Below are 27,770 nucleotides of genomic sequence, written 5' to 3' on the forward strand. Positions count from 1 at the left end.
TCCTCCAATATGGGCTTTATTAGGTTCAATGCAGGTAAAACTTTACAATGCCATTCTAAGATGTACAAACAGACCATTGAACGTGCTTGTTCTAGACTCTAGACTTAAGACCAAAAAGATGTATCTGATACCCAACATTTTGTTTTGTTTTGGAAAATATTCTCTTGCTTTACTTTTACATTTTTTCATCTAGTGGTAGCCCAAAAATCCTACAAAATAAAAACACAATAAATGACAATGCACATCAATGCAAAGATGGGGATTTAAGGCCATTTGAAGGGGCACAGTAATGCTTTTTACACCAAATATAAATAATGTTTAAAAGCCATCAGTTCCGTTCTTCTTAAATATGTTACTAAGCTAATGTACTATTCTAATTTAAATAACTAGCGCATATATATAAATATATATATATATACGTGTACACACACACATACACTAATATATGTATGTTTATGTGTGTGTGTTTATATTTACGTATAGGGTTGTGCCAATGCTGTCACACTTTCTTCATTTTTTGTGCCTCCCTTAGGAACAGAAACCACACAAACAAACACACACCCACGCACACACGCATACACACATTCCCAGTATCATCTGTGTGATAGTAGTTTGGTAGCGTGGAGAACAGCCTGGGAGTAGCTTCTTGGTGGGGCACGCACTAGAAAAATATATATATACTGAAGTGGAATGTATGAGAGCAGACCTTGGCTGAAAGATTCTCAGGACACACTCGGGGTGGAGGTCAGCAGTTTTTATTTTGTTGTTTTAATTTGGTGAAATATTTGTTGGTATTTATATGAGTCTAAAGTTAGAACAAAGTAGTCCTGCTTTGAAAATAGAGACACAGATTGTATTTTTATAACCCTCCCCTTTAAACTTTAATCTCTGTGGCTCCACACAGTCGAATCTTCAAGCTGAACTTCTGTTTGATGAGCTGCAGATGGCTGAAGCTGCACTATTCTGCTGTCGAACACCAGGATGTACTCATGTGAGCTGGAAATTGGATTTGGAATTAGATCAGATTTGAAGCAGTTGGAAGAACCCCCCCCACCACCACCACAGCACTGTCCTTTCACATTAGCAGAGCTGCCAGTTGTTGGGGTGCGAAACACTAGACGACAAACACTCTTTCAACTCCAGCACTAAATTAAAGATGGAGATATTGAGAAACAAAGACAAGGTCTCCTTATTCATGTCTCCTGTGGACGACATCTGACTGGCAGGCGTGTCTGTGTGTTTGTGTTTGTGAAGCAGCAGGTGGGCCAGCTGTGACTGACACACGTGACTAGGTGCAGTGACAGCTGGGGGACCACAGAGGAAGAGGAGGAGGAGAAATGGTTTGAGACTTGACAGATATGCAGTGCCTGGGGAGGATGAGGGGGGGGAGGCGTGGGGGCTGGACTGTGAAAGTAATGCGCAGATATCTTGGAGTGAGTGTCTGTGAGATGGGAGATGGAGGTTTGGGTGTCACTGACGGCTTCTGATTTGCTTGAAATGGCGAAGAGACACGTATCTTACAGGCTGAGAACGCTTCTGCTGTTTGCTACATAAACTGATGAGGATGATAAAGAATAACTCTGAAGAGACTGATGGAGATTATTTTACTGAATTACGACAGCAAAAAAAAAAACATAAAAAATTGTTTTCAGTTTGATAAAAGCAGCAAATGATCAGGAGCTTATTGCAAAATTATCAGTGAAAAGGACTGATATTTTATAACCCTCCCCTCACTACAGAGCCACTGTGGCTGCATCTAATGGGCTATTTCTTGATGACTCCGTTCATCATTTATTAATGAAAAGTGTTGGCGATCCAGAGATATTCAGTTTATTATCATATAGAGAAAAAGAAGAGATGCAACCTCATTTTTGGAACTTATCTGGTGGATTTTCGTGATGTGGTAGAAACCAGACTGAGATATTTTATGGTTTTACTAAAACAATTTTACTCCTCTCTCGACTCCTGATAAGCTGCTGTAGTGGGAGAATGAACAGTTGAGTAACAATATAACAGCTTCTGTCAGAGCCAGTAACTGTTCAGCGTGTTGCTCACTGTGAGCCTCCAGTTTAATTTACATAAAGAGCAGTTATAGCTGCAGCACAGCTTATTAGTCACATTCTCCCTGACAATGTATCATGATCTGTTTTCTTACTTCCTCACATGGCTAACCTGCATCAATATAGAATAAATATAGACTAAAGTTATTTTTCGTAGAAACACTGTTCACTATTGGGCTTCTTTCTCATTATTTTCATTTTGTTAATTTATTGAGTGACAGCTCAGGAAAATTGCTGCTGATGAAGACCATGAGCAGTAACTTCAAGCTAAGAGCACCTTGGAGAAAAAAAATGACTGGTCTGAGAAATGTTTGTGAAGTTTCCAGTAACACAGTGAAGATGTTTCTCATGTCATGACTGAAGCAGTTATATTGTCAATCGTTTACTGTTTAGAAGCTACTTTAAACTGGCTACAATCATCAACAAAAGCCTTTAAGTCATTGTGTGCTAAGAGGCCCATTAGAGTGAGTTAGAATCATCTTTGTGTTGATTAAATTAAATTGAAGTTAGGGGTTAAAGTAAGGTGTAACCACACGCCAGTGTTGCAGTCACAAACCCTACAGATTAAAGCACCCTTCAAGCTGTTCACTCTAACTCTCAGCTGTGTATGTATGCGTGTGTTGCTACAGTATTCGCCACATGCTCTAGCTACAGTTAAGTAAACATAGAGGCTCTGAGCTGTGAAGGTTTGCTCCTCCTGACAAACGATCAGATGGAGTCAAATATGACCATGATGCATGGAGCAGTGAGTGGTGGTGGGGGGGTGTTAATGGCTCACAAACATCCAAAACACCACACCCCCCAAAAAAAACCCCAACATACGAATAGCTGGATGTTTTGCTTCCTGTTGAGACTGCCATGTTGTCTTCACTAAAACATACGAAGAGGAAGATGAAAGCTTCAGTGATGAATAGTGGATGATGATTGGTGATGGGGCTGTGAGGAAAGGGAACAACAGAAGCTGCCAATGGGTAGCTGCTATATCCTCCCCTGCTTTCACTCTCCATATAACACACACAAAGATGTTGCTGACCGAACTGGGGGGATTTGCAACAAAAACAAGCTCCAAGATGAGACATGTAGAGCAGCTTAGGCTGCACAACATGCAAACTCTTTCTATCAGACAGATCTGAGTTCACTGAAGAGATCAGAATCAACTTGAGCAAAAGAGAAATTTGTTAAAACTAATACATACGAAAAAGAAAAATGGTACAGGAACAAGTGGAGAAAGAGAACAAAGCAACAATGATTCAGTGAATTAAAGAATAATAAGCCTGTCTCTGTAGAACCATGTGTTCTTCACCAGGGTGTCGTGAGGTGAAAACATGTATATGAGCAACTCTTCCTCTTCTGTCCTTTCCTCAAAAGTCCAACAACGTGAGGATTTTCAGTCTACTGTGTGAGGGAGGGAAAGTAAACTTTGTCAGCAGATCTGAGACATCTAAGAGGATCTTCATTTTAACTTCTGAAGGTAGTGAAGGTGGCGTAGGGACGTTGGGAGCTTTAGCATCTCTATCCTCTCACAGGCGCTTTCTGGCGATCAGTGACCCCACCACAACTCCAGTCAGCAGGGTCATTCCTGCCAGCAGCCACTTGGTGAAACTTTCCTGTGACCTTCTGCTCTCCGCTGCAGCATCGTGCCCAAAGAGTTCAGCAAAATGCTCCTGGAAGACACAGGGAAAGAAAGGGTTAACACAAGGGTTTCTGCTGCTGACAACATGAGATATACTTAAAAACAATCCCCCCGAAAACACACACGATTCCCAAAACTGCCCTTTAAAAAAAGCCGCAGACAGGTTGCGATGCAGGCAGATTCCCCACTGCAAAGGTCTGCAGGGCCCAAACCAGCAGACAGCTGCTCAGACACCCACATTATTGTATTCATATGATTGTCACAGCCCACGTGTTCATGTGTGGAAATTTCCATGCACGACAGCAATTCCACAGGTAGGGCAGTACCATGACCAGCAAAAAGCTCCAAAAGCCACCTGCACTGAAGCTGTGTGTTCTCCAGACCAAGACCACGAAAAAAGGTCATGGAAAAAAAAAAAAATAAATAAAAAACAACCTTTGTTCAACCTACATTATCCACCTTCTTGCTTTAAAGCAACTCCACAGACCCACCCCTCCTTTCTCAGGGTTCCCATCAGCTTCATGCATCCTCTCCCAACGCTGTCCTCTCTGTGCCAAGCCTACATTGCCGCCCACTGAAGTCATTTCCTGGAAATGAGCAAAGTGTGCAGTTTTGATATAAGGCCACAGGGAGGCACCAGCCAGGCTCAAATCTCAGGTGAAAACTAACAGCAGATCAGCTGAGCTGGACACCAGCTTTCACTACTGATCATTTGTATGTGGTTAAAGCATCAGCACTTTCCCCCAGTTCAGCTGATGCTCCTTTTGAAAACAAACCATGAGAATTTAATGGGAACACATGAAATATGACTAATCCAGAGCGGTGGACTGACGATGGGGGGAGTGGTCAGGAAGGAGAAAGTGAAAGGATGGCGTAGGAATTACTGACAGACAAATAGAAGGCAAGGAGGTGCTGGGCGTGAGGCCTGTTCCAGAAAGTGGATTAAATAAGACCCTCAGTAGAGTAATCCTGAATCTACTGGTGAGCACTGAGCATTTAGTTCCAGAACATTACTAAAATGACAGTATCTATGTGAGGAGAGACAATATTGTTCTGTTTGTGTATAAAAGTCACATTACTAAAAACTATTCATGAGAACGATGCTGAAGCGGATACATGTGCATGAACTTGCTCCACTATGACCTGGATCAATAAGGAGTCATCAGTGTGTGACAGCTGTGGTGGCCTGTTGGAATGGGACGCTCAGGAAGTCATGAGTGAACAACAAAGTGGCAGTGAAAGGGTGGTGACAGTTTCATATTAAATGTGAATTACAGAGACAGGGCCTGAGGGTGAAGATCATTCCTCCTTCATTCCAACAGTCTTAGCTCATTCCCATTTTTGTTTCATTACAGACCTGTGGCATGCAGTTTCTTTCACGCCCCGGCATGATGTGTCATCACCATAAATGGACCATTCAAGATCAAAAACCAAAACAACTGACTCGTCTCATGGTTCTTGTTGTCAGGAAACATGGCAATAATGATAGCACAGGGTTGGAGGGGGACCTGTGTGTGAAACATTAGTTGGTGTTGGCTTTACTTTGACATGTCTGCAGCAACATAATGCTCCTCAGGGCTTCTGAGGAAACAAATCTTGACTTTATGTTCCTGATAATGTGTAGGGTGTGAATGTGCTGGTGGGAGATAAGAGTGGCTATGGCGTGCCCCAAATTCAAGTAAGATCTGACTGAGTGTTTGGAATGTGTGACATCAGAAGCATGATGATTTATGGCAAAATTCACGTTGTCACCACATTTATCACCACTGTTAGATACACAATGCTAAAACTTTTTGTCTTAATTCAACGAAATGATCAAAACCAACAAAGGAAATATCAGTGTGTGTGTGTGTGTCAGAGCATGACATGTCTTATTTAATGTTCTTAGTAAAATATAAAAACTGAGTGCAGCATAAAACCAGGACAGACACATCTCAACTAAGGCAATGTTAAAGAATGTGGAAAAAGAATCTTTACTGTACACATGCCAGGAAGCAGCAGAGGACATTAAATATTTTTTTTCCAACTTCGCTCTGATCTCCCTCTGGTCATTATTAGAAACGTTTATTGATGCATCTCATGTCACAGATGACAACATGCACTGACACGAAGGAGTGTGAGCTGTTGTATTAGGAGAAAGTTGCTTTTAAGCATCTTGATCAATGAGCAGCAATAAAGTGAAGCAGTTTGAATTATGCACATGGGATTGATAAATGGAGCTAAAGTAAATAATGACGTAGTTTGATTAAACTGAACTGTACATAATGTAATATGAGTCAGTCTTTTATTGCTGCCCCTAAAGTGTTTCTGAAGGGCAGTCTGACTGCCGCCTACAGCTATGTGAGGAATGTGGGTGTAGAGGACAAACCTGCATCACTTTGTGATGCTGACTGACACCTTTAAAATACGTGTCGGGACATTTTACCACACAGATTATTGATTATGTGGTAGGGTTACGGGATGTAACAATATTAGAGGTTTCTGTAATCATATTCTTGCTCGTGTCTCATTAGTTATGATACAGAGTGACAAATCCTACAGTACTTAATACGCTGATAAAAAAGTGTTTATAGCTTATGTGATCATTTACAAAAATAGGCAGAACAGTGTCTATATTTGTTCAGACTCAATTGTAGGTACGTTATGTCATTTTTTCTGAGTAAGACCATGATGCTTCTCAGAAATACTGAGATGAGTAACTAAGAGAAATGTGGTTAAAACAACCTCTACTTGGATACCTACAAGTGCTGAACAGTCTGCACATTTTACTTATTTCATGTAACTAGGTCTCCACATTAGACGGGGAAGGGGGGCAGACTCACTGTCACGAAAAAAAGAAAAAAAGAAAAAAAGAAATCTAAACTAACAGTTTCCATCATGTCAATTTTAAACATTTTTTAGCAGACTATTGATTTATCTTTACATCCGTATAAAAGAACAAATCGATTTATGTAAATACACACAAAGGATAATTTTTTCATATTCTGGTCAGAAAAGTCACTGCAACTTAATTTCCAGTTCTCAATGATTCAATGAAACTATCAAAGACAGAACCAGGGTGCTGCCACTGGTTATATCTAACAACAGATAATGCAAACTAAGAATATGTTCTGACTTTCTACATTGTCTTGTTAGTTTGTCACACAGGTGAAGAACTTCCAACCTTTGAAAACAAGTCTCCAGCTTTGATCTTGTTTCCAGAGACAGGTGTTTATGTGCTCTTAATGTGGTGGTGACAGGTATGGTCATCTCTGCTGGTGCAGCAGAACAAATGTGAGTAAAACCTGTAGTGAATGATCTCTACTGGGCTATGTCACTCCTCGAAACCTCCCCAGGCAGGCACACTGCAAACAATGTCACACTGAGAGAAAGAACAAACAGTGGCCTCAACTGTCCACAAATACAACCTAGGAGGTTCCGCAGGATTCTCCCATTTCTTCAGTGGTAGTGGTGTCATACCGTTTTCAGAATTTAAATATTCACTATCAGTGTAGCCTGAAGTAGAGGTTGGCCAATATATGGGGCTGATAGTTGCCATTTTTTTATGTATTGGCATCGGCCAATACCCAGTTTCAGTAACACCAATTTAAAGTCCGGCACATCTGTGGGCAGCCCCTGTTGTTGGTGCAGTGGAACGTGCTATATGAGCAGAATGCAGAAAGCTGCAAAAAGCAGAAAGTTTTGTTACTGGTTCCTAGTGTTTGCAGCACTGCTATCATAATTTATTTTTCTATATGTTATATGTTTCAGTGTAATTGATTTTTATTGATAAAATTTTATTTATTTTATTTAAATGTATATTTAATGTTCTCACAGTGCTTGCATGGGTTTCCTCTGGTTATTCTGGTTTCCAATGACGGTCTGAGGAATGTTCACATCTTTAGGTTAACTGATGACTCCAAATTGTCTGTAGGTCTGAGTGTGAGTGTGAGTGGTTGTTGGTCTCTGTCTCTCTCTGTGTGTTGGCGCTGTAATGGACTGGCAACCTGTCCAGGGTGTACCCCACACGTCGCCTGATGTGAGCTGGGATCGGCTAATGCATCCCCCGCAACCTGAAAAGTTTTTTGCCTTTGTCTCCAGCCTACTTCATTACTTGAGAATCAGAAGAGCAGCAAGCATTGTAAAAACAACTTCATTTACCAGACAGGGCCCCCTGCTTTATTTCTTTAGCAGCATAACTAACTGTGCATATGTCAAAGCTGCACTGAGGGTTTGATATGGTCAATTTCCAATATTCCCACCTGGCAGGTAAACCCATCTTTTTCGATTCTCTTCCTTTTCTTTCACACGGTAACGCCTTTATTTCTTTATCTCTGCCTCGTCCCCAGAGAAAATCAGGTGCTAGGCAGCAGCCTGTGGAGAGCTTTCAGGCCTCATCTCCATTTCTGTTCGGCTCCTCTATGTCCTGAACTTTCTCCTTCTTTTTTAGCCAGGAAAAAAAGGATTAGCTCATGAAAGCATATGACTGGATATAAGAGAGAGAAAGTCAGAGAAACCAGGGGTACAGGGAAGGAGATTCTGCCGTTGGTTGCCACAGTTACCAGGAAGCAGCTGATTAGTGTGTATGATGTCTGTCAGTGTGTTTTGGCCTCTAGGTCCATCTCTGCGGCTGATAAATGGCCTTATGCTACATGTGGGGAAAGGAGCATTTTAATGATCGTTAGCAGCAGTTTCCCATTCCGCTCTGACTTGTCGGTTGCTCCAGTGTTGCACCATAACAAGCTGCAACGTTAAAATCCCCTGATGTTGAAACTATCGAAAGACGACATACATATACAAATACATGTTGATTAAAAGCGCACAATCATTCTTTTTAGACGATGATTCATTGAAGATATTGAAGTGAAATTTTATAACTTGAGGACACTAACTTATGTTAATATTAGCAATCATGTGTCCAATCTGACTGCAGATACAGAGACATCTGCTTATCACCTTGATAATTTGAAAAAATTGACATGACAGTAACCCTAACCCTAACCCATGACAATAACAGTTTTCAGTTATTGGTAAATGCTTCAACAATTAGATTAACTGACTGAAACTGATCAACAAGTTTGATAAACGAATGGATTTTAATATATTTTTAAACAAAAATGACTAAAATGCATTCTGTCTAGATCCCAGAAATTTATATATTATTGTGCCTTGAAAAAAACTTATATTGTGATTTGATATATTTAAAATATATATATATGTAATATATATATCACCAAAAACTGGACAGAATGGTATTATCTTATTATCTAAGATAATACTATTATTATCTATTCTAAAATATGTCTTAGATAGATCAGAGTTTCTGCCAATCTGCTGAATCTTTGACATTCAGGCCACACTGGCCACAAGCTCTGGCTGGAAACTGGTAGAAAGACGCAGACATGGCGACTGTGATGAAACAGGAAGGATGGCAATGCTGCCTATGACATGCAGAGAATTCAGTATCACTAACCAGAAAGTTCTACACGATTTACTGAAAGAAAGCTGAAAATCTCCACCTCCTGGACACATAGCATGGCCTCCTCAGAACAGCAATGACCTGACAACAACAATCTAGATCAGAAGTGTCCAGTCCTGGAGGACCACTGTCCTGCATGTTTTAGATGTTTCCTGCTCCAACACACCTGATTCAAATGAGTGGCTCCTTATCAGACCTCAGCAGAGCTTGATGATGAGCTCATCATTTGAATCAGGTGTGTTGGAGCAAGAAATGTCTAAAACATGCAGGACAGTGGCCCTCCAGGACCGGACACCTCTGATCTAGATGAGCCAGCTTTGAACCAAGGAGATGAAGTACAGTAGAAAGTTACAGGAAATCTAAGTGCTCATGTGCTCCTTGCATGTTTTAGAGAGAGAGATAGATATAGTTAGAGGGTTTGGTATTTTTTTTAACAGATTCTTTTTATTTGAAGGTTTGAGCATGCTTTAAATTTCCATTGCCTGCGTTATAAAAGGTAAATCTCCACATCTGTGGTGGATGAGTGAGCACAGTGTACCAAGTTATCATGAATGCCAGCTCTTCAGTCATTGTACAGAAGAGAAACAATGTTTTCGCCATCTGTTTCTTCTCTAGACTATATCTATGGTGGCTGTTCATACGAGCAGCAACACCATTTTGCTGACAATTCATCAAGCCCATTTCAACATCACTGACAAGACTGTGTGTGTACATGAGCAGACTGCATGGTCTTGTGCATGAGGTCTTGCACAAGCAGAGGCCAGAGTACAGCAAGGACGTGATATATTGTTGTTGTTTGCGTAAACTGACTGTTCAGTCATAATGACTGATGTGTGTCTGCTTACAACAGCACAGGGAGGTGACATGATGTCCCAGCTGGCGAAACACAATGATGTCTTTTCAGCAACAGCCCACGTACAATGATTTGCCCTGTGACCTCTGCCTCAGATTGTCACAAACAATCTGTAACCAGATCACAGCATCACAGTCAGTAACTCGTCAAGATCAAAACAAACAGCAGATTCACCTTGGGAAAATTCAACCCTGGCCTGATGGGGACACGGGCTGCACAACACAGACAATCACATTCATGAGAAAGAATAATAATCGCATACGCCTAATTTACTTCATGCTCAATTGGTTCATATTTGCTTTGATTAATTTGCTTGAGTTAATTTCAGACCTGCTCAAAGACCATCTGTTGCAAAATCCAGGTGACTGGACATGATCCACAAAAAGAGGCATCTGTGTACACAGGGTCCCATAATTTATAGTGCTCCTCAGAACAAGTGCAGTGGAATTAGCGTTTTGTCTTTGGATGACTGGATTTGATCTATGGTGATTAGGTCAGGTAGAATCATTTTGAGTTTAATTGTCAAGTAAACAAGTAAGGCCCAGTGATGGCCTGGCGACCTGTGTTATGACTCCTGAGTTCATTAGTAGTTGTATGGTGTGTGTCAGGGGTGGGGTGGGGGTGTGTCTAAACTCTGTTTTAGGTGTAATTGGTGAGACTGGCTGGCTCTCCTTTAAAAGGGAAGTTCTCCGGTGTCTTCCTCCTACCCCCACACATTTAACATTGAACACCGCTGTGCTGTGCTGTGCTTTATGTTTTTGCTGTATTTCTGTTGAATATTTGTACTGCTACATTGGTAGTTTTGAGAGGAAGCTATTTGTGTTTGTATAAATTTGTGTTCTGTTTTTTGGTTGGGGATGGGAGTTGTTGTCTTTATTTTCCTCTTTTCCTTTGTCAGGTTAGTTTGCAACCCTTAGTTGGTTATGTTTGGTATTTTGGCTGTGCCCTCCCCGACGCCTTCGCTACTTTTCTTTTGTCACGTGTAACTAATAATTGTAAATATAAGCACATTTTGGACTACAGCAGCTGATGCAGGTATTCCTTGGGAGTTGGGAAAGAGGGGATTCACCTCTTATGTTTTGCCCTGGTTTTCCCCTAGGCTGTGGCATAACACCTGTCCAAGGTGTACCTCGCCCAGAACATTGGCTCCAGCATCCCCATGACCCGGAAACGGATTAGTGGTAGAAGTTCAGCATGTGTGTTGGAACAATCTCAACACATTGTACATGTGACTTAATAAAGATCTCTGTACATTTTAATAGGGGATATTCACTCATAAACCAAGAAAAAACTAACAAACAAACAAACAAATAACAAAAAAAGTATAGATAAACACTGTAAACCATAATAACCAAAGGAAACTTCAACACAATGTTACATATACGTGTTTGGATTGTTCTACTTTCTTACATTTCTCTGTCACTGCAATAAACTCAGGCAAACTTCTCTGACTGATTTTTGCTCGGTGGAAAGATACAGGACTGGCCCTGCATTGGCTAAACACAGAGGTGCCATTGAAATCGCAAGACGGCTGCTTTCCTTCACATGGCTTTGTTAGTCTTAACACTTATACTCAACTTGGTTCAGTGTCCCCATAAAACATAAAGATCTCCATTATTAGTATTCTTCCATTCATTTTTGTCATCTTTGGCTTTGTGGTTGCATGATCTCAGTCTCAACATTCGTACCATCTCAACTGTGTGCTCGTCTACTCAAATTCTGTCTCTTCCTGATTCTCCTCAAGGCCTTCTGATCCTTTTTTAGGCTTATCATATTTAAGAAGGCATTTTCAGGAGCAAGGAATTCAAGCAAACTTCCAAAGGTCCCATATGATGCTGAAAAAAAGGATTTGACTGAAAAACCTACAGCACAGATGGGTCCTCCAACTCTACAAAACATTTAAATTATGCCCTTTTAGTAAAATTAGGAAAAACCCATGGGTTATAAAATCTAATTGAGCAAGTGACAGAACCAAATGTGGGATAACAAGGAAAATGCTGAGGGACAAAAATATAGACTACTCAAAGTCACACTCCAACAGCGGGAATGTATACACTGAAAGAAAATACATATTACACTTATGACATATTACACATATTTGAAACATGTATGCTTCATGTAACTAGCAGAATTCCCCTGATTCAAATTTAAGTGTCCGAATAAATGAATGTGGTTCCTTATTTGTTTTTCTGAAGTCTAATAAAATGTGGCATATTCACCTAAAAGTTGACAGGCAGCAGATCTACGCACTAAAGAGCCAGACTTTACAGTTTTGAAACAAGAGCAGGGTCAAGAAGAAGAAGAAAAGAGCTGCAATTTTCCATTTCCCAGGAGGAGAATCATGGTAAATGAAACAGTCATTATCCACTAGGAGTCTAGGTGTATCCGTTGTGCGAGGTGAGAGTCAATCCAGGATTGGTTGTCAGTGTATCAGGGTCGACTTATAACCAATACAACCAATCCCACCCAAGGCTTGGGGTTCAAACCAAGCTATAAGTTAACAGTGCCAGCCACTGCTCCACTGAGGCCTGGAGTCACATGCACGAGAATGTATAGTGTACATTTCAGGACTAGAGTCACAGTAAATAATAATCTTCACCAACCAAACCCAGATGTTCTTCCTTTCCGTCCTGAATACACAACACACACACTTTTATCTTCCCTCAGTATAAAATTGTCAGAATTTTGGAAAAATTACCAACTGTAAACTAACAGTCAATTAAACAGATTCTACTGTACACACTAAAAATGTATTTGCAAATGTGACTATTATTGTCTTTAAAATTGCATGAAACTGTGAAAAATGCAGAAAGTGCAGTCTACATTGTTCTTTATCATCCTGTTGAAAATCCCTCAGGGTACAGTAGGACTCCTGCTACGTAATTTGTAAAACAAGTTGGCTTGAGCCAATTGATAGAACGATGGAACCCCGACTGCTTCATTTTGAACAAGGAAAAAGTCAGATCACTGATGGTGCTGAGTGGGTGTAGGGACCATGTGACTGATTTGAAGAGTGATGAATGATTTCCAAGCAGCAGAAAGGAAACTACAAATATGAGGAAACTGAATCATGAAACCTCCCCTCAGAGATGACACTTGATGGTGGTTGTGCCTGTATTACTGTGTACTCTCCCTTGTCTTTGTAGACCTTGGAGTGGGTCTACAAAGAGGGGATTAATGAGGGGATTAATGAGTCAGGACAAGGAAACTCAGAGTCCAATCTGTTCCCTGCCCCAATCTGGGTGGGTGTGCAGGTGAGTGGGGGCCTTCCTTTTTAACAAACTCAATTCTGCCAGCAAACGCCCATGCATACACTGCTAGACAGACAGCAGGAAGGACTGCTGTCTGTGTACATCTGACAGAGGGAACGCATATTTAAGAAAGTGTGAGGACAGAGTAGTGTAGTCAGGGGCATCTTCAGCAGTATAACCCTCCACCCTGTAGGGTACCACCCCACCCAGACACTTCACCATGACCATGAGACTTGCCATCTGTCTGGAAAAGAGAGAAACAGACAGATTGGGAGAGGGTAAAAGACACACATACGGGCAGGGAGTAGGACCAAACAAGAAAGAAAACGAGAACAAAAGACAGAGAGATGCTATAAAGAGGATAAAAATTGTGATGAAAATGACTGAAAAATGAAAAGGCAGAAATGTATGCAAGAAAAGGAGCAAGTGGCAACAGAGAGTCTTCCTTGAAACTATACTTTCCATACATTTCAAAGTTTGATGCATGAAAAAATTCCCCTATTTCCCCCACTCTCTGTTATTACAGAGATATGTTTTGTCTTTATTGCTTTAGCCTCTTGGCAATTCAAACAAGCCCACGATGTATGTGAAGACAATGACCTTGATGTTTTTTATCATCATTTAGAAACTGTGCCATATGAGATTGGGTGCCATATTACCATAAAATACTCATCATCTCTCCCACTTTAATACATGCCATGAAAGTCACTAATCCCATGATATGCCTCATAATCTGATCACAGATATGAGCATAGAGAGAGGGATGCAGGAAGAAGACCATAAGGAAGAGGCGGATAAACAGCGAGAGGGGGAAGGATGGCAAGGAATGAAACATAATCACAGTAGAGATTGATGTAGAGAGATGCGGTGCGCTCAAGACAGAAAGTGGGAAGAAAAAAAAAAAAGTAAAAATCACATCAACAAATCACAAGTCACATTAGGAGGCATGAGGATGTGGGCTGCAGAACAGAAGTAAAAATGAGAGGACGAGTTGACAGAGGGCGAGAGGGAGAATGAGGAGGAGGATGGAAGGCAAGAGGGGCGGGTGGGGGGCAGACTTGCTCGTGACCTGATTTCACCACTAAGCCACAGTGAAGTGGAGCAGCATGCAAGCAACCAAACGTGGTGTCTTCTTTCTGCTTCACAAACACACAGCTGCTCTCTTCATGCAGCCTGTAAACTGCACATATAGAAATATACACACAAGATATGCATTGGAATCTACAGGCCTGCATAGTGCATCCTCAAATAGCTGAGTCACCAACCTGCCCTTCATCTCCGTCTTCCTAATTTCTATCTAACCCTCATCTTCCTCACTCTCTCTTCAGTGCATTGCCAGCTACTTTCAGGGGGCACATAATGGTAAGCTGCATAGGAAGTCTGATATCTAGCAGTCTGGCAAAACTGCTCTAATGACTGCATGCTCCGCGGAATGCTGGCAGTATAGACACACACACTCATTTATTACACAGCTGGATATCAGCTCTGAACATAAACAGTGTCTGGGTAAGCCACATATGGATGTCTAGCGACTGTAACACTAGTCTGTGTTTCTAGCGTGTGTTTCTAAATGAGTGATACACAAAAAATATATATAAAAAAAATCCACATGAATGCTACAAATGTAGTTATTAAGAGTCTGTATTGGCGCTATGTGCATTTCCCGCTGTCTGGGTGTGTGCACTGCCCAAAGGCCACAGGTTTTGACTTTCACATGACCAAGTGATGACAGTAAATGTAAACACACATAGGCCTGCTCATAAAGTTATTACAAGGAATGATCAGGGGAATTGTTAACAATTTACTTGGTTTCAGATTAGTGTCACAATCTTTTTCTTCTCCAGAAACCATGTGGAGCCAAGCTTTAGCTTCTTTCATGTGCTAAAAGAAATCAACATCAACATGTGCAGACACAACAACCATCAAAATAAACTGGCTGCAAATTTTCAGATAATTGACGTGAATCTCACTACATTTGCAGATTGGTTGAGCTCTCATGCCGTTAGCACCAGGCATGTAGGCGCCTGCTGCCACTTATTAATGGTTTGAGCCTTTCCCCTTAAGGAGAACAAAAGCCTGTGTATAAACAAGTAAGACACACATGCACTCGCATAAACACAACTAACACATCCATGGTAATTTGTCACAAAACAAATCAATCTGTTTGCTGCTATTTTCTAACTGTGACTCTGACGCACATGACTGAATAGTGACACAGACACACCTGATGTCACAGATCCTGAAAAACTAGTGCGAGAGTGTGAACGCATAAAAATAGAGATCAGACCTGTCCATGGTTGAGCAACAACGTTCATATATCAACCTACATACAGCCATACACCACACAGAGGAGTTTACAGAGGTGTCTGTCATTGATCTAATGCAATGAAGCTGCCTGGGAGTATTGTCTCTGTGCATGGCTTTTCTTGAGGGCTTAGTTAAAGAATGAGACAATGACAAAGTCGCTTCTGGACTCGGATTTGGTTTTGAATAATGTTTTCGTCAGTAAAGCGATGACACACCTGGAAGCACAACTGAAAAGCCAGCAAAGCAAATGTCAATGGGTGTTTCAGTGTGTATGTGGCCATGGGTCCTTTGTTTGAGGTAGTCACATGACCAGTCTGACTTACTGCCGTCCTCTCCTCTCAGCAGCAGACCACCACACAACAAAAACAATAAAAATAGAGCAACACCCTGCGCAACATGGGTTTCTGAGAACACATGATGTTCATGGAAACTTTTCATTATGAGCAACAGCACTGTCCTTAAAGCGAAGAAGAAAAGGAAGAAAAAAAAATGAAATAAAAAAATTAAAAATAATTTCTCTTAATTAACCACACATGATCCATTACCGATGAAGGGGGAAGCGGGAGGGTGGGATAGTGAAAGAGGAGTAAAACAAGGATGAAGGCAAAAATAAAGGGATGGTGGCAGCTGCAACGGTGGGTGTATGGGCGTTTGTCAAGTTGGACGGAATCAATAGTGCTGATGACTGTGTTACAAGATTTGTGTGTCCGTTGTGTGCTTTTGAAAACCAAGACAGCGAAGACGATTGAAAAAGCACTGGAAAAGATTGATGGGTCATGTAGCATAGCTGCCTAACATATATAGCTCCTATCATTGGTAATGTAGACTAGAAATAGATGGGAGGAAGAGATTCAGGGAAAGAAATGAAAAAGAGGAGAGAGAATGATGGAAGAGCAGACAGGGTGGAAAATAAAGGAGCTTGAAAATGCTTAACAGAGCACAAAGAGGGAGGAGGGATGGGACAAATGAAGAGAAAGATAAGAGACAAAATTGATTGGCGTCTCAGGGACACGTGCACATAGAGGAGATGGAAGGACACGGGAGAGGAACAGAGAGAGATATGTAAAGTAGATGAAGGGGCGGCGAGGTTGTGAGAAGAAGAGACAGAGAGAGATGGAGGCGGGTGGGATGAGTCCCAAGGGTGAGATTTCCTGCTCTTCATCGATAGGGCAGCCTGACAGAAGACTCTGTGGATCTAACTTGCTATCCTATGTGCATGTTAATTACAGAAAGCGAGGAAGGGAGGGGGAGAGATTGGAAGCAAGTCAATGAGTCGGCCAAGGAAAATGGCACAAAGAAAACTCAGGTGCTTCCCTCTTCAAAACAAGTCAATGGACTTACCTGCCATTGGCCTTTAATTACAGCACAAGTATCAAACCCTCTTTACAATGCAACCTGGCTGTTCATAAACATACAGCAAATAAGCACCTTTGGTTCCTGTGGATGTTTATCCTGAATAATTATATATACATAAAAATAGGTATAATAATGTAATAGGTAAAAAAATCTATCTATCACTTGCTTATAAATACATAAATAAATAAATAGAGGTTTATTAAATGCTTTGTTAAAACAGTTGGACTGTTAATTTTTAAGCAACAATGGAGGACTATAGTCCAGATGAATACAATATGGTAATTAGATTTTGTATCAGTTCAGGGTTTTAAGGGGATTTATACAGAATAAGAAAATGTGGCAATACAGGATAAAAAATAAGTGGGAAAAAACAAAGCTGGAAAAGTGAGAAGATTTAGAATTTCACTCCTCAAAGTTATTTTTCTTGTAGTTGCCCTTTTCTTGACCTTCCTGAGCTCATCAACAACATGAAGCAGAACAAACTAAATCCACATCCAGCTCCAACCAGCTTCCTAGGCCTTGGCAGCTTGGTTCTTTTAAATGAGTTTAGCCTTTATTAGTCTGTCAGGGGAAAAAACATTGTTTCCCCGAGTAGCAGGTCGAGATATTATTCATCCATAATTGGTAATAACCCCGTACCCCCACCCTGAGGCAGCTCAATCTCCACTGAGTAATCACTGCCATCGCCTGCTCTGCTGGAAACAACATTATTAGGTCGATGGCACTGTCTCTGCCTCTGCTGTCTGCTGAGGTTTATTATCTGACAATATATGGCTTCACTTCTTTGCTTCCTTTAAGAGCACAGGGTGCAGAGGGAGAATGTAGCTGAGCATATTTACTTCCCATCCTGAGCTACAGTCACATATCTCTGCATCCCAGACAATGGAGGCGCCAAAATCAGCTCCAGTGGGATCATTTTAGGCTGAAGGTTTATCAGCAACATTTACTCTGCTGCGCAAAACACCTTTCACTTCTCAACGCACAACTGTCACCTCAACAATTTCACCACTACTAAATCCCATTTCACTGGCAGTGCGTCTATGCAGCCATGTTTACACAGGCAGAAGCTTTTACATGTCTTTATTGTTTTGCTCAGACAAAGAGTTATGGGCATTTTGTTGTTATTGGGGGTGGGAATCTTTTGCTATCTCATGATTCAATTTCATTCAGATTTTTTGGAGCTATGATTCGGTTCAAAATTATGTGATTCATAATGATTTCTGCTTCAGTGTGTGCAAAGGATCCTCGTGATCTACTCCAGTCTGCTTTGCAAGACAGAATGACAAATGGAGACATTAAAGTGTCTTTTTCACATTTATTAAATTTTTAACATTTATCCATGCTTAGATGGAATTGTTGCAACTGTTGCATAAAAGCAATATCACATATTGCTTAAGTAACAACAATAAAAGTGCAAAAAACAAAAACATAGTGAAGTTAACATGCTGCCTTTTCAATTCTAAGGAATGCGCCTTTTCCAATGTGTGTGGACCACAACTGCTATTCTAGTAGCTAGCAATAAAATAAGTCATGTCAAGCTCGGTCTTAATCTTAAAAATCAAAATAAGTCCAAATCTTTGCCTTGAACGAGGAAGGGGCTGGTTGAATCTCTCTTTCCTCCATTATTGTAGTTTCCTCCCTGTTTTGGTGCTTACAGCGCATGGGTATGTTCCAGAACCAGCTGCATGGTGACATCAGGAGGGCCCGCATACAAAATGGAGGCAGACAGCCTGTGGATTTGTTTTTTTGTTTTTTTTTTCTATTTAAATTGATTTTTGGCACACCCCTATTTGTTATAATTCCACAGAGACCTTTGTGATAAAGTCCAAGTGTTTGATTTGTTTACAAATAAAAGCTCAAATCATAAATGTGCAGTGTTTGCATTTTTGGTGGGAAAAAATATGATTTTCCCCAAATTACCTCAACTCTGGACAGAATGCACAATTCATATTCAACTATACTGGAGAAATGGGTGCTTCCCTCATTCAGGGTTCACTTGTGAACCAAATGTTGCTAGAGTCTATTCTTACGCATCACATCATGCAGATTAGGCTAATGCGGTAAATTCCCAACTTCTGGTAAACAAGTTGAACTGATCAGACAAATCACTTTAGAAATTACCTTCAAACCCATGTTTGCATCATCCTGTTCCATCTTGTGTCTGTCACCTGCAAACCCCCCACCCCTCCAAAAAAAGCTTCCTTTCCTCTCTCCCAACAAAAATAAAAAGTAAAATTAAATCATGAGATGGAAGGATTGCTAAGAAAAGAGGGAAAGTGACCTTGCTGCCACTAACAACAGAGTGGTATTTCATCAGCCAACAGTCAGGACACACCTGCCTCACAGCTACACTCAGGTTCAACGTCTGCTAACGGCTCTGTGCTTCATCCCTGTGAGGAGGTGTCAGGGGAGGGAAGGAAGGAAGAAAGAGGGAAATAAAAGACATAAAGAAAGAAAAACAACAAAGTCTCTAGTGGGTTTGCTGAGACACTCTGGTGCATTCCAGTGAATTTGAAGAACTAAACCACAAAAAAGGAGAAACTGAAGCTACTGTGACAAAGACGGGGAAAGCAAATGATAAAAATGACAAGAAAACCACCTACTCAACTACCCTTTTTTTAATCTGCACTGCAGCTCGCTGGGACAACCCCTGTGGCAAGTGTGTCAGCTTGAGAATAACCAACAAGGGACACATATCAACTGTGTGCTCTACCTCCGGTAGAAGCAGACTGATGACAACAACAACAACCAAAGAGAAGTGAACTGAAGAAAGTGATGTGTGGGTAGGAAGTGGCATCATGTGCAAAGAAAATCATCGGCAGAAGTGAAACTGTGCCAGGAGATGCTGGGAGACACTGGTCCATTCAACATTTACATGAAATGACTCTTTTCTCTTTGTCTGGGTACAAAGCACAGCTACATCATGTTGTTCATCCAACTTGTTGCTGAGCAAATTGTCTTGTACTAGTGTGTATTATCGGTGTGTCTGTCATTTTTTTATGAGAACACCCACACAATAAACATTAGTTGATTATTCTTATATAAATCTAATTATACAAAACTAAACAAAAAAAGCTGTGCGGCATTGACAGACTGTATTACATGACAGACAGGAGTCACAATATCACGTTTACTAACTAAAATCGCTATTAGGTTAAATGATGAACCATAAACCTGCTGTCTTTGACTACCTGGTCTTTGAGGCTGATGTGTAGCTGATGACAACGCTGCTCATCTTACTGCCTATATCTACTTCTCTCATCTTAAAGATTAATATTTTCTGTTCGGTATCTTATAAAAACTAAGATCAGAGTTGTTTACCCTGTTAGTAGTGTACCCTACCACACAGCAGCTTTTGGGCATTTGTTTGTGTTTGCTGGCATGGAGAGTGACAACAATACAAAGTCAATGGAGAGCTCTTAATTGTTTTCCCCTCCAGTGTGGGCGGGATTTAAATGCGCTCTGTCTCTCTTAAAAGTAGTCTGGGCAAAATACCATGCTCTTCCTTGAGGCAGAGAAAATTCCTCGATCATTTTCTGTTGTTATTCAAAGAATCGTTTCAGCCCTAAAGGCTATTAATACATAGTGGAAGGGAATACATAATGCAATGCAAAACATTTTTGGAAGCAACATGCCCATGGAAAGTAAAATTTTTTTTTTTTTTTACTCGTACCTGAAGGATGGTCAAAAAGAGATAAATATTTGTTGAGCATTTTGTTGGTGGCAGGCAGAAAGGCCCTCATGAAAAAGTGGCTTTCACAGGAGAGCCCAACTCTAAATTTTTGGATGGACATTACAATGATATTTCCAGGATGGGAGAATAACAGCCAATGTGAATTATAAGTTGACACAATGTATATGCAAGCATGGATACATACACATAACTGTAACTCAATCCGTATGTACTACTGCTATGTTCATGTTATGTGTGTATTTATTATTTGTTCTTTTTGCTTTGAGAAAAAAATACACTGTGCCTAAAAATGTAAATATATGTAATGTATATTTAGTTATGTTGAATGTAAAAAAAAAAAGTAAATTAAAAAAAAGAAAAAGAAAATGTAGGTCAAGATGAAACAAGCTAATAATTACAAACAATAACCACGTGGCGATGATTGCCGCCGGATCACAATCCAGCACACATGTGGGGAAGAGGACTTGCAGTTGTTTGGAAAGACTTCAGATTTTGGACAGTAGTTGGCAAAATTGTGGGACCACGAGATGAGGTTGTATGGAAGCTCTGTAACAAGCGTGCTATTCGAGTACACACAACCTGAGGGCATTTCTTGAAAGTATGCACTCAAATAAGCAACACCCGATGTCCACAACTCCACCCAAAAAGTTATGTCTCAAGTCAGCCACAGATTAATAAACTTGTTAGAAGTTTGTATAATGTTAGCTCTGGAACAATCTACAATAGCACCTCAGACAAAATGACTAAAAGACAAAGAGGCTCTTAATCCAGATGGGTGGACCTCTCTAGTAACAGCATCCTGTGTCACAGTAACAGCCCACCTCATTTCAGATGATTGGGACAGGTATTAGTATGTGTTCAAAACAAAAGAGTTTTGGGAGAGCCTCGTTAGAGAGATCTTGGAGCCCTGTGGCATAAGACTGTCATTACATCAAAACTGTGAATATATGATACACATCATACTATGGTCTGCCCACTTAGATTTTCTTGCCAGACTGTTCAGCCAATTGTATGTCAGTTTCCATAGGATCCACCTTTGACCTGCTGTTATACAGCAGTGGAGTGAACATAAACAGCCCATCCCCTTGCCCCAACTATTCCTTTGTGCCCTCAAATGGCTGGCACAAAGGAAAAGAATTGACCTTGACTGTTCAGGAGGTGTTCAGTCAGTATCAGGACAACCCACTTTTGAAAATGACCCCATAAAAAAAAGAAACAACAAAATAAACCCACAAAACAAAACAAAAAAAATCAACTGCAAAGCTTTCAAATGTATGCAGCTGTCTTGGTGAAGAACATAACAGAAGTGCAAATAGACAGAGGAGTGAAAGAATGGACTGATAGCGGAATAGAAAAAAAAAACAGCAAAGCACAGATCCAATCAACTGACCAGAGTAAAACAAAAGGCTATCTGTAAAAGCCCTGGACTTCATCCCACCCTGTGATGAGAGAACTTCGATCCCCAGGCAGGCTGCAGAGAGCTACAAAGCCCTGATATGGCCTGTTAAGCTCCCACTTCGATTCAGCTCATTGAGCTCAGTGCTGCTGATCAATTAGAGAACAGCTGAACCAGCTGCTGACCATACAAGCATACATGATGTTTCTATTGTTTCAAGAACAGAAGGTTTCTTTTTAATACTATCTTAAGTTTCTTTTTTTCTCCCCTGCTGATCACAGACCCAGAACCACCCCTGTGCCATCTCATAATCTAATGTAGGATCTGATGTAGTCACAAGCTTATCTGGGCCTTCCTGCATGAGCCAAGTCACAACAAGCATGGTAGCAAAAAACTGTGATAAGTATTTTCATACCTTCTCAAGCAATGACTCGGTGTCAGTTAAGGCCATGCCATGTGAAGATCTGATCTTAGTAGCAACAATAATTAATAACCATATCTGAAGTGGCACCAATCACATCAACAAAAGTCATACTAATTTCTGACTACAGTTAACACTATAGAACACACGAACAGACCTCAACTTACCATACCAATAAGGCTGAATGAAGCCTGTAAGTTTGAAGGGTCTCAGTGTAAGCAGGGCCACCCAAGCAGACAACATCCTACTTAAACCCACTTGTTAGTTTGTGTGAGACTCACCCATCCTCCTTGACCCTGGATCCAGGGCTGAATGTTGTTGTCCAGGTAGACTGTCATCCATTCAATGATCCTGACCACCAGTGGACTCATCTCCTTCTCCACGCACTCGACACATAGTGCCCCACCAAACACAAAAAGCCCTATGATGCGGCCCCAGTTGACGCCGTCACGGAACACTTCATCCATCACGTTTTCAAAGCTTATGTAAGCTGTGGCCGGTGTGATATGCAGCTGGTTGTGCAAGTCGCTGAAGGCGCGGGAGTATCGCAATTCAAACTCGTTGGCAGAATCCAGGAGGGCCTCCTTCACTGCATCCAGGCTTGTCATTGATGCCAAGTGTTGCTGCCCCTGTGGGGACTCTGACCGGGTTCCAGAACTTGTGCCATTAAAAGTTCCGTTGGAATGCGTTGCTACCCTTTGTTCTTCAACCAACCCTGCCCCCCCACCATCAGTCCTGTGAAGAGATTCATTGAACTCCATGTGGTTGAGAGGATAGTTTCTCTGGGAAAGTTTATATTTTATGTAGAAAACAACCAGTTCTCTGTTTTGAGACATTTTGTTTTTAAATTAGCTTTTTTTCTATGCTCGGATCCGTCTCTGCTCCTCTTGCGGTCGATCTAGTGAATATACACTGTGCCAGGCTTGCTCTCTGTGGTTCCTCTCTTCAGACCACCATGGTCTGCTGATATCCAGAGGACACTTGAGGGATGAAAACCAAACCTACACAAGGCTGACAAATCAGCTCAGGCCCTGTAAAGAGAGAAAAATGAAAATGTCAAAGTTTAGATAACCTATATGCATGCTGTGATTAAGTGTGTGGGAGGGAGAGGCTGGGTGCCAGGACAGCTGCAGACTTTCAAATTAAATTTGGACAGGTAGGGTCAAAGTCCATCTCTCTAATTGGGCTGTTACATATGGAACAGATGGCATTGATATTAATGAGACCATAGAGGAGGGAATTTGTGTGTGCGCGTGTCTGAGAAAGGACAAGATACATAGTGAGAGAAGGTGTGACTGAAGAAGGTGAGGTGTAGGTGAGGAGAGTTTAGAGGGACAGTTTGGCTTAAGGGTCCATTCAGACAGCCCCCACATCCTAATCAGTAACCTCTGACTTCCAGTCTGACCTTTGAAGCACTTTGTTTATTTCAGGTCCAGGCTTTCTTTGTTACTGTCACACAAAAGTGCACATCCACTCACCCACACAGGTGTGCATACTGTCACACTCTGTTGGGGGTTAGTCTGAAAACATTCATACACATTATCATTGCTTCATGACAGTGTTCTGACAATAATTCACTTCAAATCATCCTTTTCAGATTACTCTAAACTTATAATAATTGTTGGAGGAATTTGCTTCTCCTGTAAAATAAATATTTTTGTTTTTTTGACTTTAGAATGAGCCATTTGGATGAAGTCCACGATTCTTTACTGTACATTCCTGTGTAAATATTGCAGTGAATTACAAAAGAACTCAGAAAGCCCATGAATATGCATAGTTCAAATATCTTGAGCAATTTAGAGTTTTTTGAGTTGATGGACCTCACAATTGCAGTGTTGAGATTGCCATAATCTTGATTGCACTCTGGTCTGAAAGGTGACGGAGGGTAGAGTTGAACCCAATGATGTATTGATTAATGGAAAGTTAGTGTGTTAGTGCTGCCTTTGGTTAAAAATTCTTACTAGGGAAATGGCTGCAGCAGAAATTCTGAAAATTTTTAAATTACGTCTATAATTTTGAAATAGTTCATGTATGGCAGAGATGAAGAATGGTTTAATTTCTGAGCAGCAATCTCAACAAAATTTGGATTCTCATCTCTTGTCTCCATTTAATATAATCATCATTTGAATATGCAATGTTTGAACTGTGTGATCAGGCAAAACAAGGCATATGTTGAGTTTTGGGCTTTATGGTAGGAAACATCATTATATTCTGATTATTTTTTAATGAAGCAATAAAGTGATTTATCAGAAAACAATACAAAGATTAACTTCTGAAAAAAAAAAAAAAAGAGGCATTAGTGACCAGGAAACTATGTTTTTATTTTTTAAGAAAATCATGTTTTGAGAACTCAGACATCATTATCAGATTGTGTAGTGAACAATCAATACCGAGCAATCAGTATATGAAGTCTAAGTGGATCTGCATCCCTGAAACAAAGGACGATGCGAAAGGCGGTTGTCTGACAAAGCCATCCCCATATCCTCTCCCGCCTGTCACTATCCCGAACTACTGTTTGAATGCACACAAAAAGGTGTGGGAGGAAGATGACCTGCCGATGATCCGAACCCGCCTGCTGCTTATCATCTGGGAACTTGGCCTTTCCCTGAACAATAATGACATTTGGGCTGATAGTTGGCTGGATCTTATAATTAGTAGGTGAGGCAGAGTGAGGGTAGTTTCATGCAAATAGTCCTGGTGACATTACATAATACATAACCACTGTGTCTAGTAGCACAAAAGAAGTGCGATTCAGTCTTTTTGTGACAAAGTGCTGAAATTTAATCAGACCCGTAACCTCCAGCCTCTTCCAAAGCTACATTCAACTGATGATTGAAAAGAACAGAAAGGGCCTGTTATGGTCGATGATAACCCAGAAGGCAGCAGTGTTTACAATGGCCACATGGTCTCCCAGCACGTGGCTCGGGTTTTAATAGCCCAGCATTGATGTAAACACCACACAGTTCCTAAAGGAACAACAGCGAGCCATAGCGAAACATAGCACATGGACACAAGGTTTGTAAAGACTTTCGTTAAAATATTAACTCGAGTAAAGCAAACGGGAAGCGGATGTCGAATTTATTTTGGTGGTATCTGGACTACAACTTCAAGATAAACAAGCCAAGGCCATACATGCGTTAGCGACACTGTAGTTTCCCACCTCTGTCAGCCTTCTATGTCTGAACCTGCACGGTTCACGTGCACTCACATTCCAGTTTAAATCACAAATTAAACAGCACAGATGAATATAAAGACACATCGAGTAAGAAGAGGCGTCATACCAGCCGTACTTGGTAAAAATCACATGAAGTTATTCTCTGCTCTTTCTCCGCGACGTCCCGACACCGTTAGTCTGTCGCTGAGTCTCCACAAAAGCTGTCAAAATCCAACTGTGTGAGAGTCGCCGTCCGTTTGCACGTATCCTCCCATGTCTCCCCCTCTCCAGCCTTTGGATGGTCGAGCCCTCCTCCTATTACGTAACAGCCGCCTTCAGAGAAGCCTGAATATGTGGATCACAATTATCGTACTGGCTTTGAAGCTCAGTGGAAAACTCCATCTGCTAATGCAACCCGAGAATAACCGATCGCGTTTTCTCTCCTGAAACGCAAACGATATTGTGAACTGTTACACAAGGCGAGTGAAATCATAGCATTCTTTCCCACTTCCTGTGTATGCAAGCAGCGCTAAACGCCAGTCACGCTTTTGTTTGTTTTATCTGTCACACATTTTCTATAGCTCATTAACTAAAATATGAAAGACACTACTGGCGCATTTCTTTGTACTAGCTCGCCACTTAATCTCCAATTGCGAACTGTGTCTTTGTGTTGCTTTACTCGACCCACACGCTTGCCATTTCCAATCGAAAAGCAAAGCACATCCCTCAGACTGAATTTTCTCAAGGAAAAACGGGCTTCGTGTGAGATCCTGAAGGCAGCAAAGCTCTTCCCAGTCCCCTGTCACAAGCACTGGGCGAAGACTTTCAATCATATCGCATGGAAAGTCGTCCTGGGGACACCGCTGTCTCTCACAGCTTTACTCAAACTTCCGAACAGCAAAGATCAGTTTTAAGGTACTAATTTCTGAGCAAAGCATACGAGACACTGCTGCGCTTGCACTAACGATACTGTAGGTGGCTGCTGAAGATGGCTGTCACTGTCATATTAGCCTACTGCATCTTAGTCCAGTCGCACATTACACTTTCACACCCAGTAAGGAGAAAATACGATGGCAGAATCATCCTACGCAGCACTACGCGTGTACTTAGCATCAAACAGAATGAGGTTTTATTGGGGTGGGGAAATACAAGCAGGAAACAACATTGCGGTTACGCATTCTTCCATATCTGACGACTGCCTTCATTTAGCTGGATCCATGGAGGAAAATCCACCCTTTCTCATTCCCGAAAATGAAATAGTTACATTAGTCAGAAATGCATTTGTAAACAGGCCAGGAGCTCTTACTTGTATGGTGGTCTCCATAAAATCATGTCTGGCGGCTTAGAATCCAGAACCCGGCGGAGACAATCCAATCCGTCATTGCTAGCCTGCCTGGTTAGCTGCTGGCTCAGATCCGCCCACAGCTACGCTTCTACGTAATTTCATCCAGTCAGGCAGAGGGACGATGGCTTCATCCAGCGTGAACACACGGAGGAAAAGCGCTGTCGTCTCACCGGGGGTTGGCACTGGTCAGTCTCACCCTTCCTTGACCCGAAAACTTCCTGGCGTTAGCAAGAAGCTGCGTTCCAGCCAACGGCAGCGCTAAAAGTGAGCTAGCCTGTGTTGTTGAGGTTTTGCGTCTGGATTAAGTCGATAAGTCAACTTCGCAGTTTAACGCAGCCCAGTCCGGCCTATTTGTCTATCTGTTCGCTGGGCTGTGAACCAGTAACACTGCATTTTCTTGACGGGGTCCACGTAGCAGCTGTCAGGCACCGCTCTACTTCAGCTAGCCAAACAAAGGATGCGAGGTCGCCATGGTAACCTTTGTTACCCCAAAATCCAGTGCGCGCCGGGACCGTACCTTTGTGACGGTAGCGCCTCCCTCCGGGCACCCGTAAACAGGCAGGCTGGAGACCTGGAGACCAAAGTCACAACTGGGATCGCTTAGTTATCACCAGCGCGAAAGTCTCTGAAGTGAACATGTGGGTAAAGAAACGGGAGTGACTCTCATGTGGAGGACCGTGACCGTCTTCTACTGCACCTGTGACCGACTCATCACAATGTTCACGAAGGCTGCATCAATGGTCACTGCAGTGGATCAGAATTTAGGTTTATTGATTACTTCACCAAATGCTTGTAAGATTACATCACAATATTATGTATAGAACCATATAGCACTTTCATTT

At 41.4% G+C, this 27,770-nt stretch overlaps 1 protein-coding gene across 3 annotated transcripts; it reads right to left on the reverse strand.

Moving 5' to 3' along the window:
• On the reverse strand, positions 1 to 27,262 carry bcl2l1 (BCL2 like 1). Of its 3 annotated transcripts, none has more exons than XM_029507219.1 (3): positions 26,890 to 27,262; positions 22,711 to 23,460; positions 1 to 3,724 (listed from the first exon to the last, which is right to left on the reverse strand). In XM_029507219.1, the coding sequence occupies exons 2-3, from the start codon at positions 23,263 to 23,265 to the stop codon at positions 3,581 to 3,583; spliced, it is 699 nt and encodes a 232-aa protein (XP_029363079.1). In that variant the 5' UTR covers positions 23,266 to 23,460; positions 26,890 to 27,262; the 3' UTR covers positions 1 to 3,580. The 3 variants fall into 3 exon arrangements, with proteins under 3 accessions (XP_029363079.1, XP_029363081.1, XP_029363080.1); XM_029507221.1 differs by lacking the exon at positions 26,890 to 27,262 and adding an exon at positions 25,720 to 26,164; XM_029507220.1 differs by lacking the exon at positions 26,890 to 27,262 and adding an exon at positions 25,711 to 26,164.
• Between the last annotated feature and the right edge of the window lie 508 nt (positions 27,263 to 27,770).

This window comes from Echeneis naucrates, chromosome 7 (assembly GCF_900963305.1).
Source record: "Echeneis naucrates chromosome 7, fEcheNa1.1, whole genome shotgun sequence".
Classification (NCBI taxonomy): Eukaryota; Metazoa; Chordata; class Actinopteri; order Carangiformes; family Echeneidae; genus Echeneis; species Echeneis naucrates.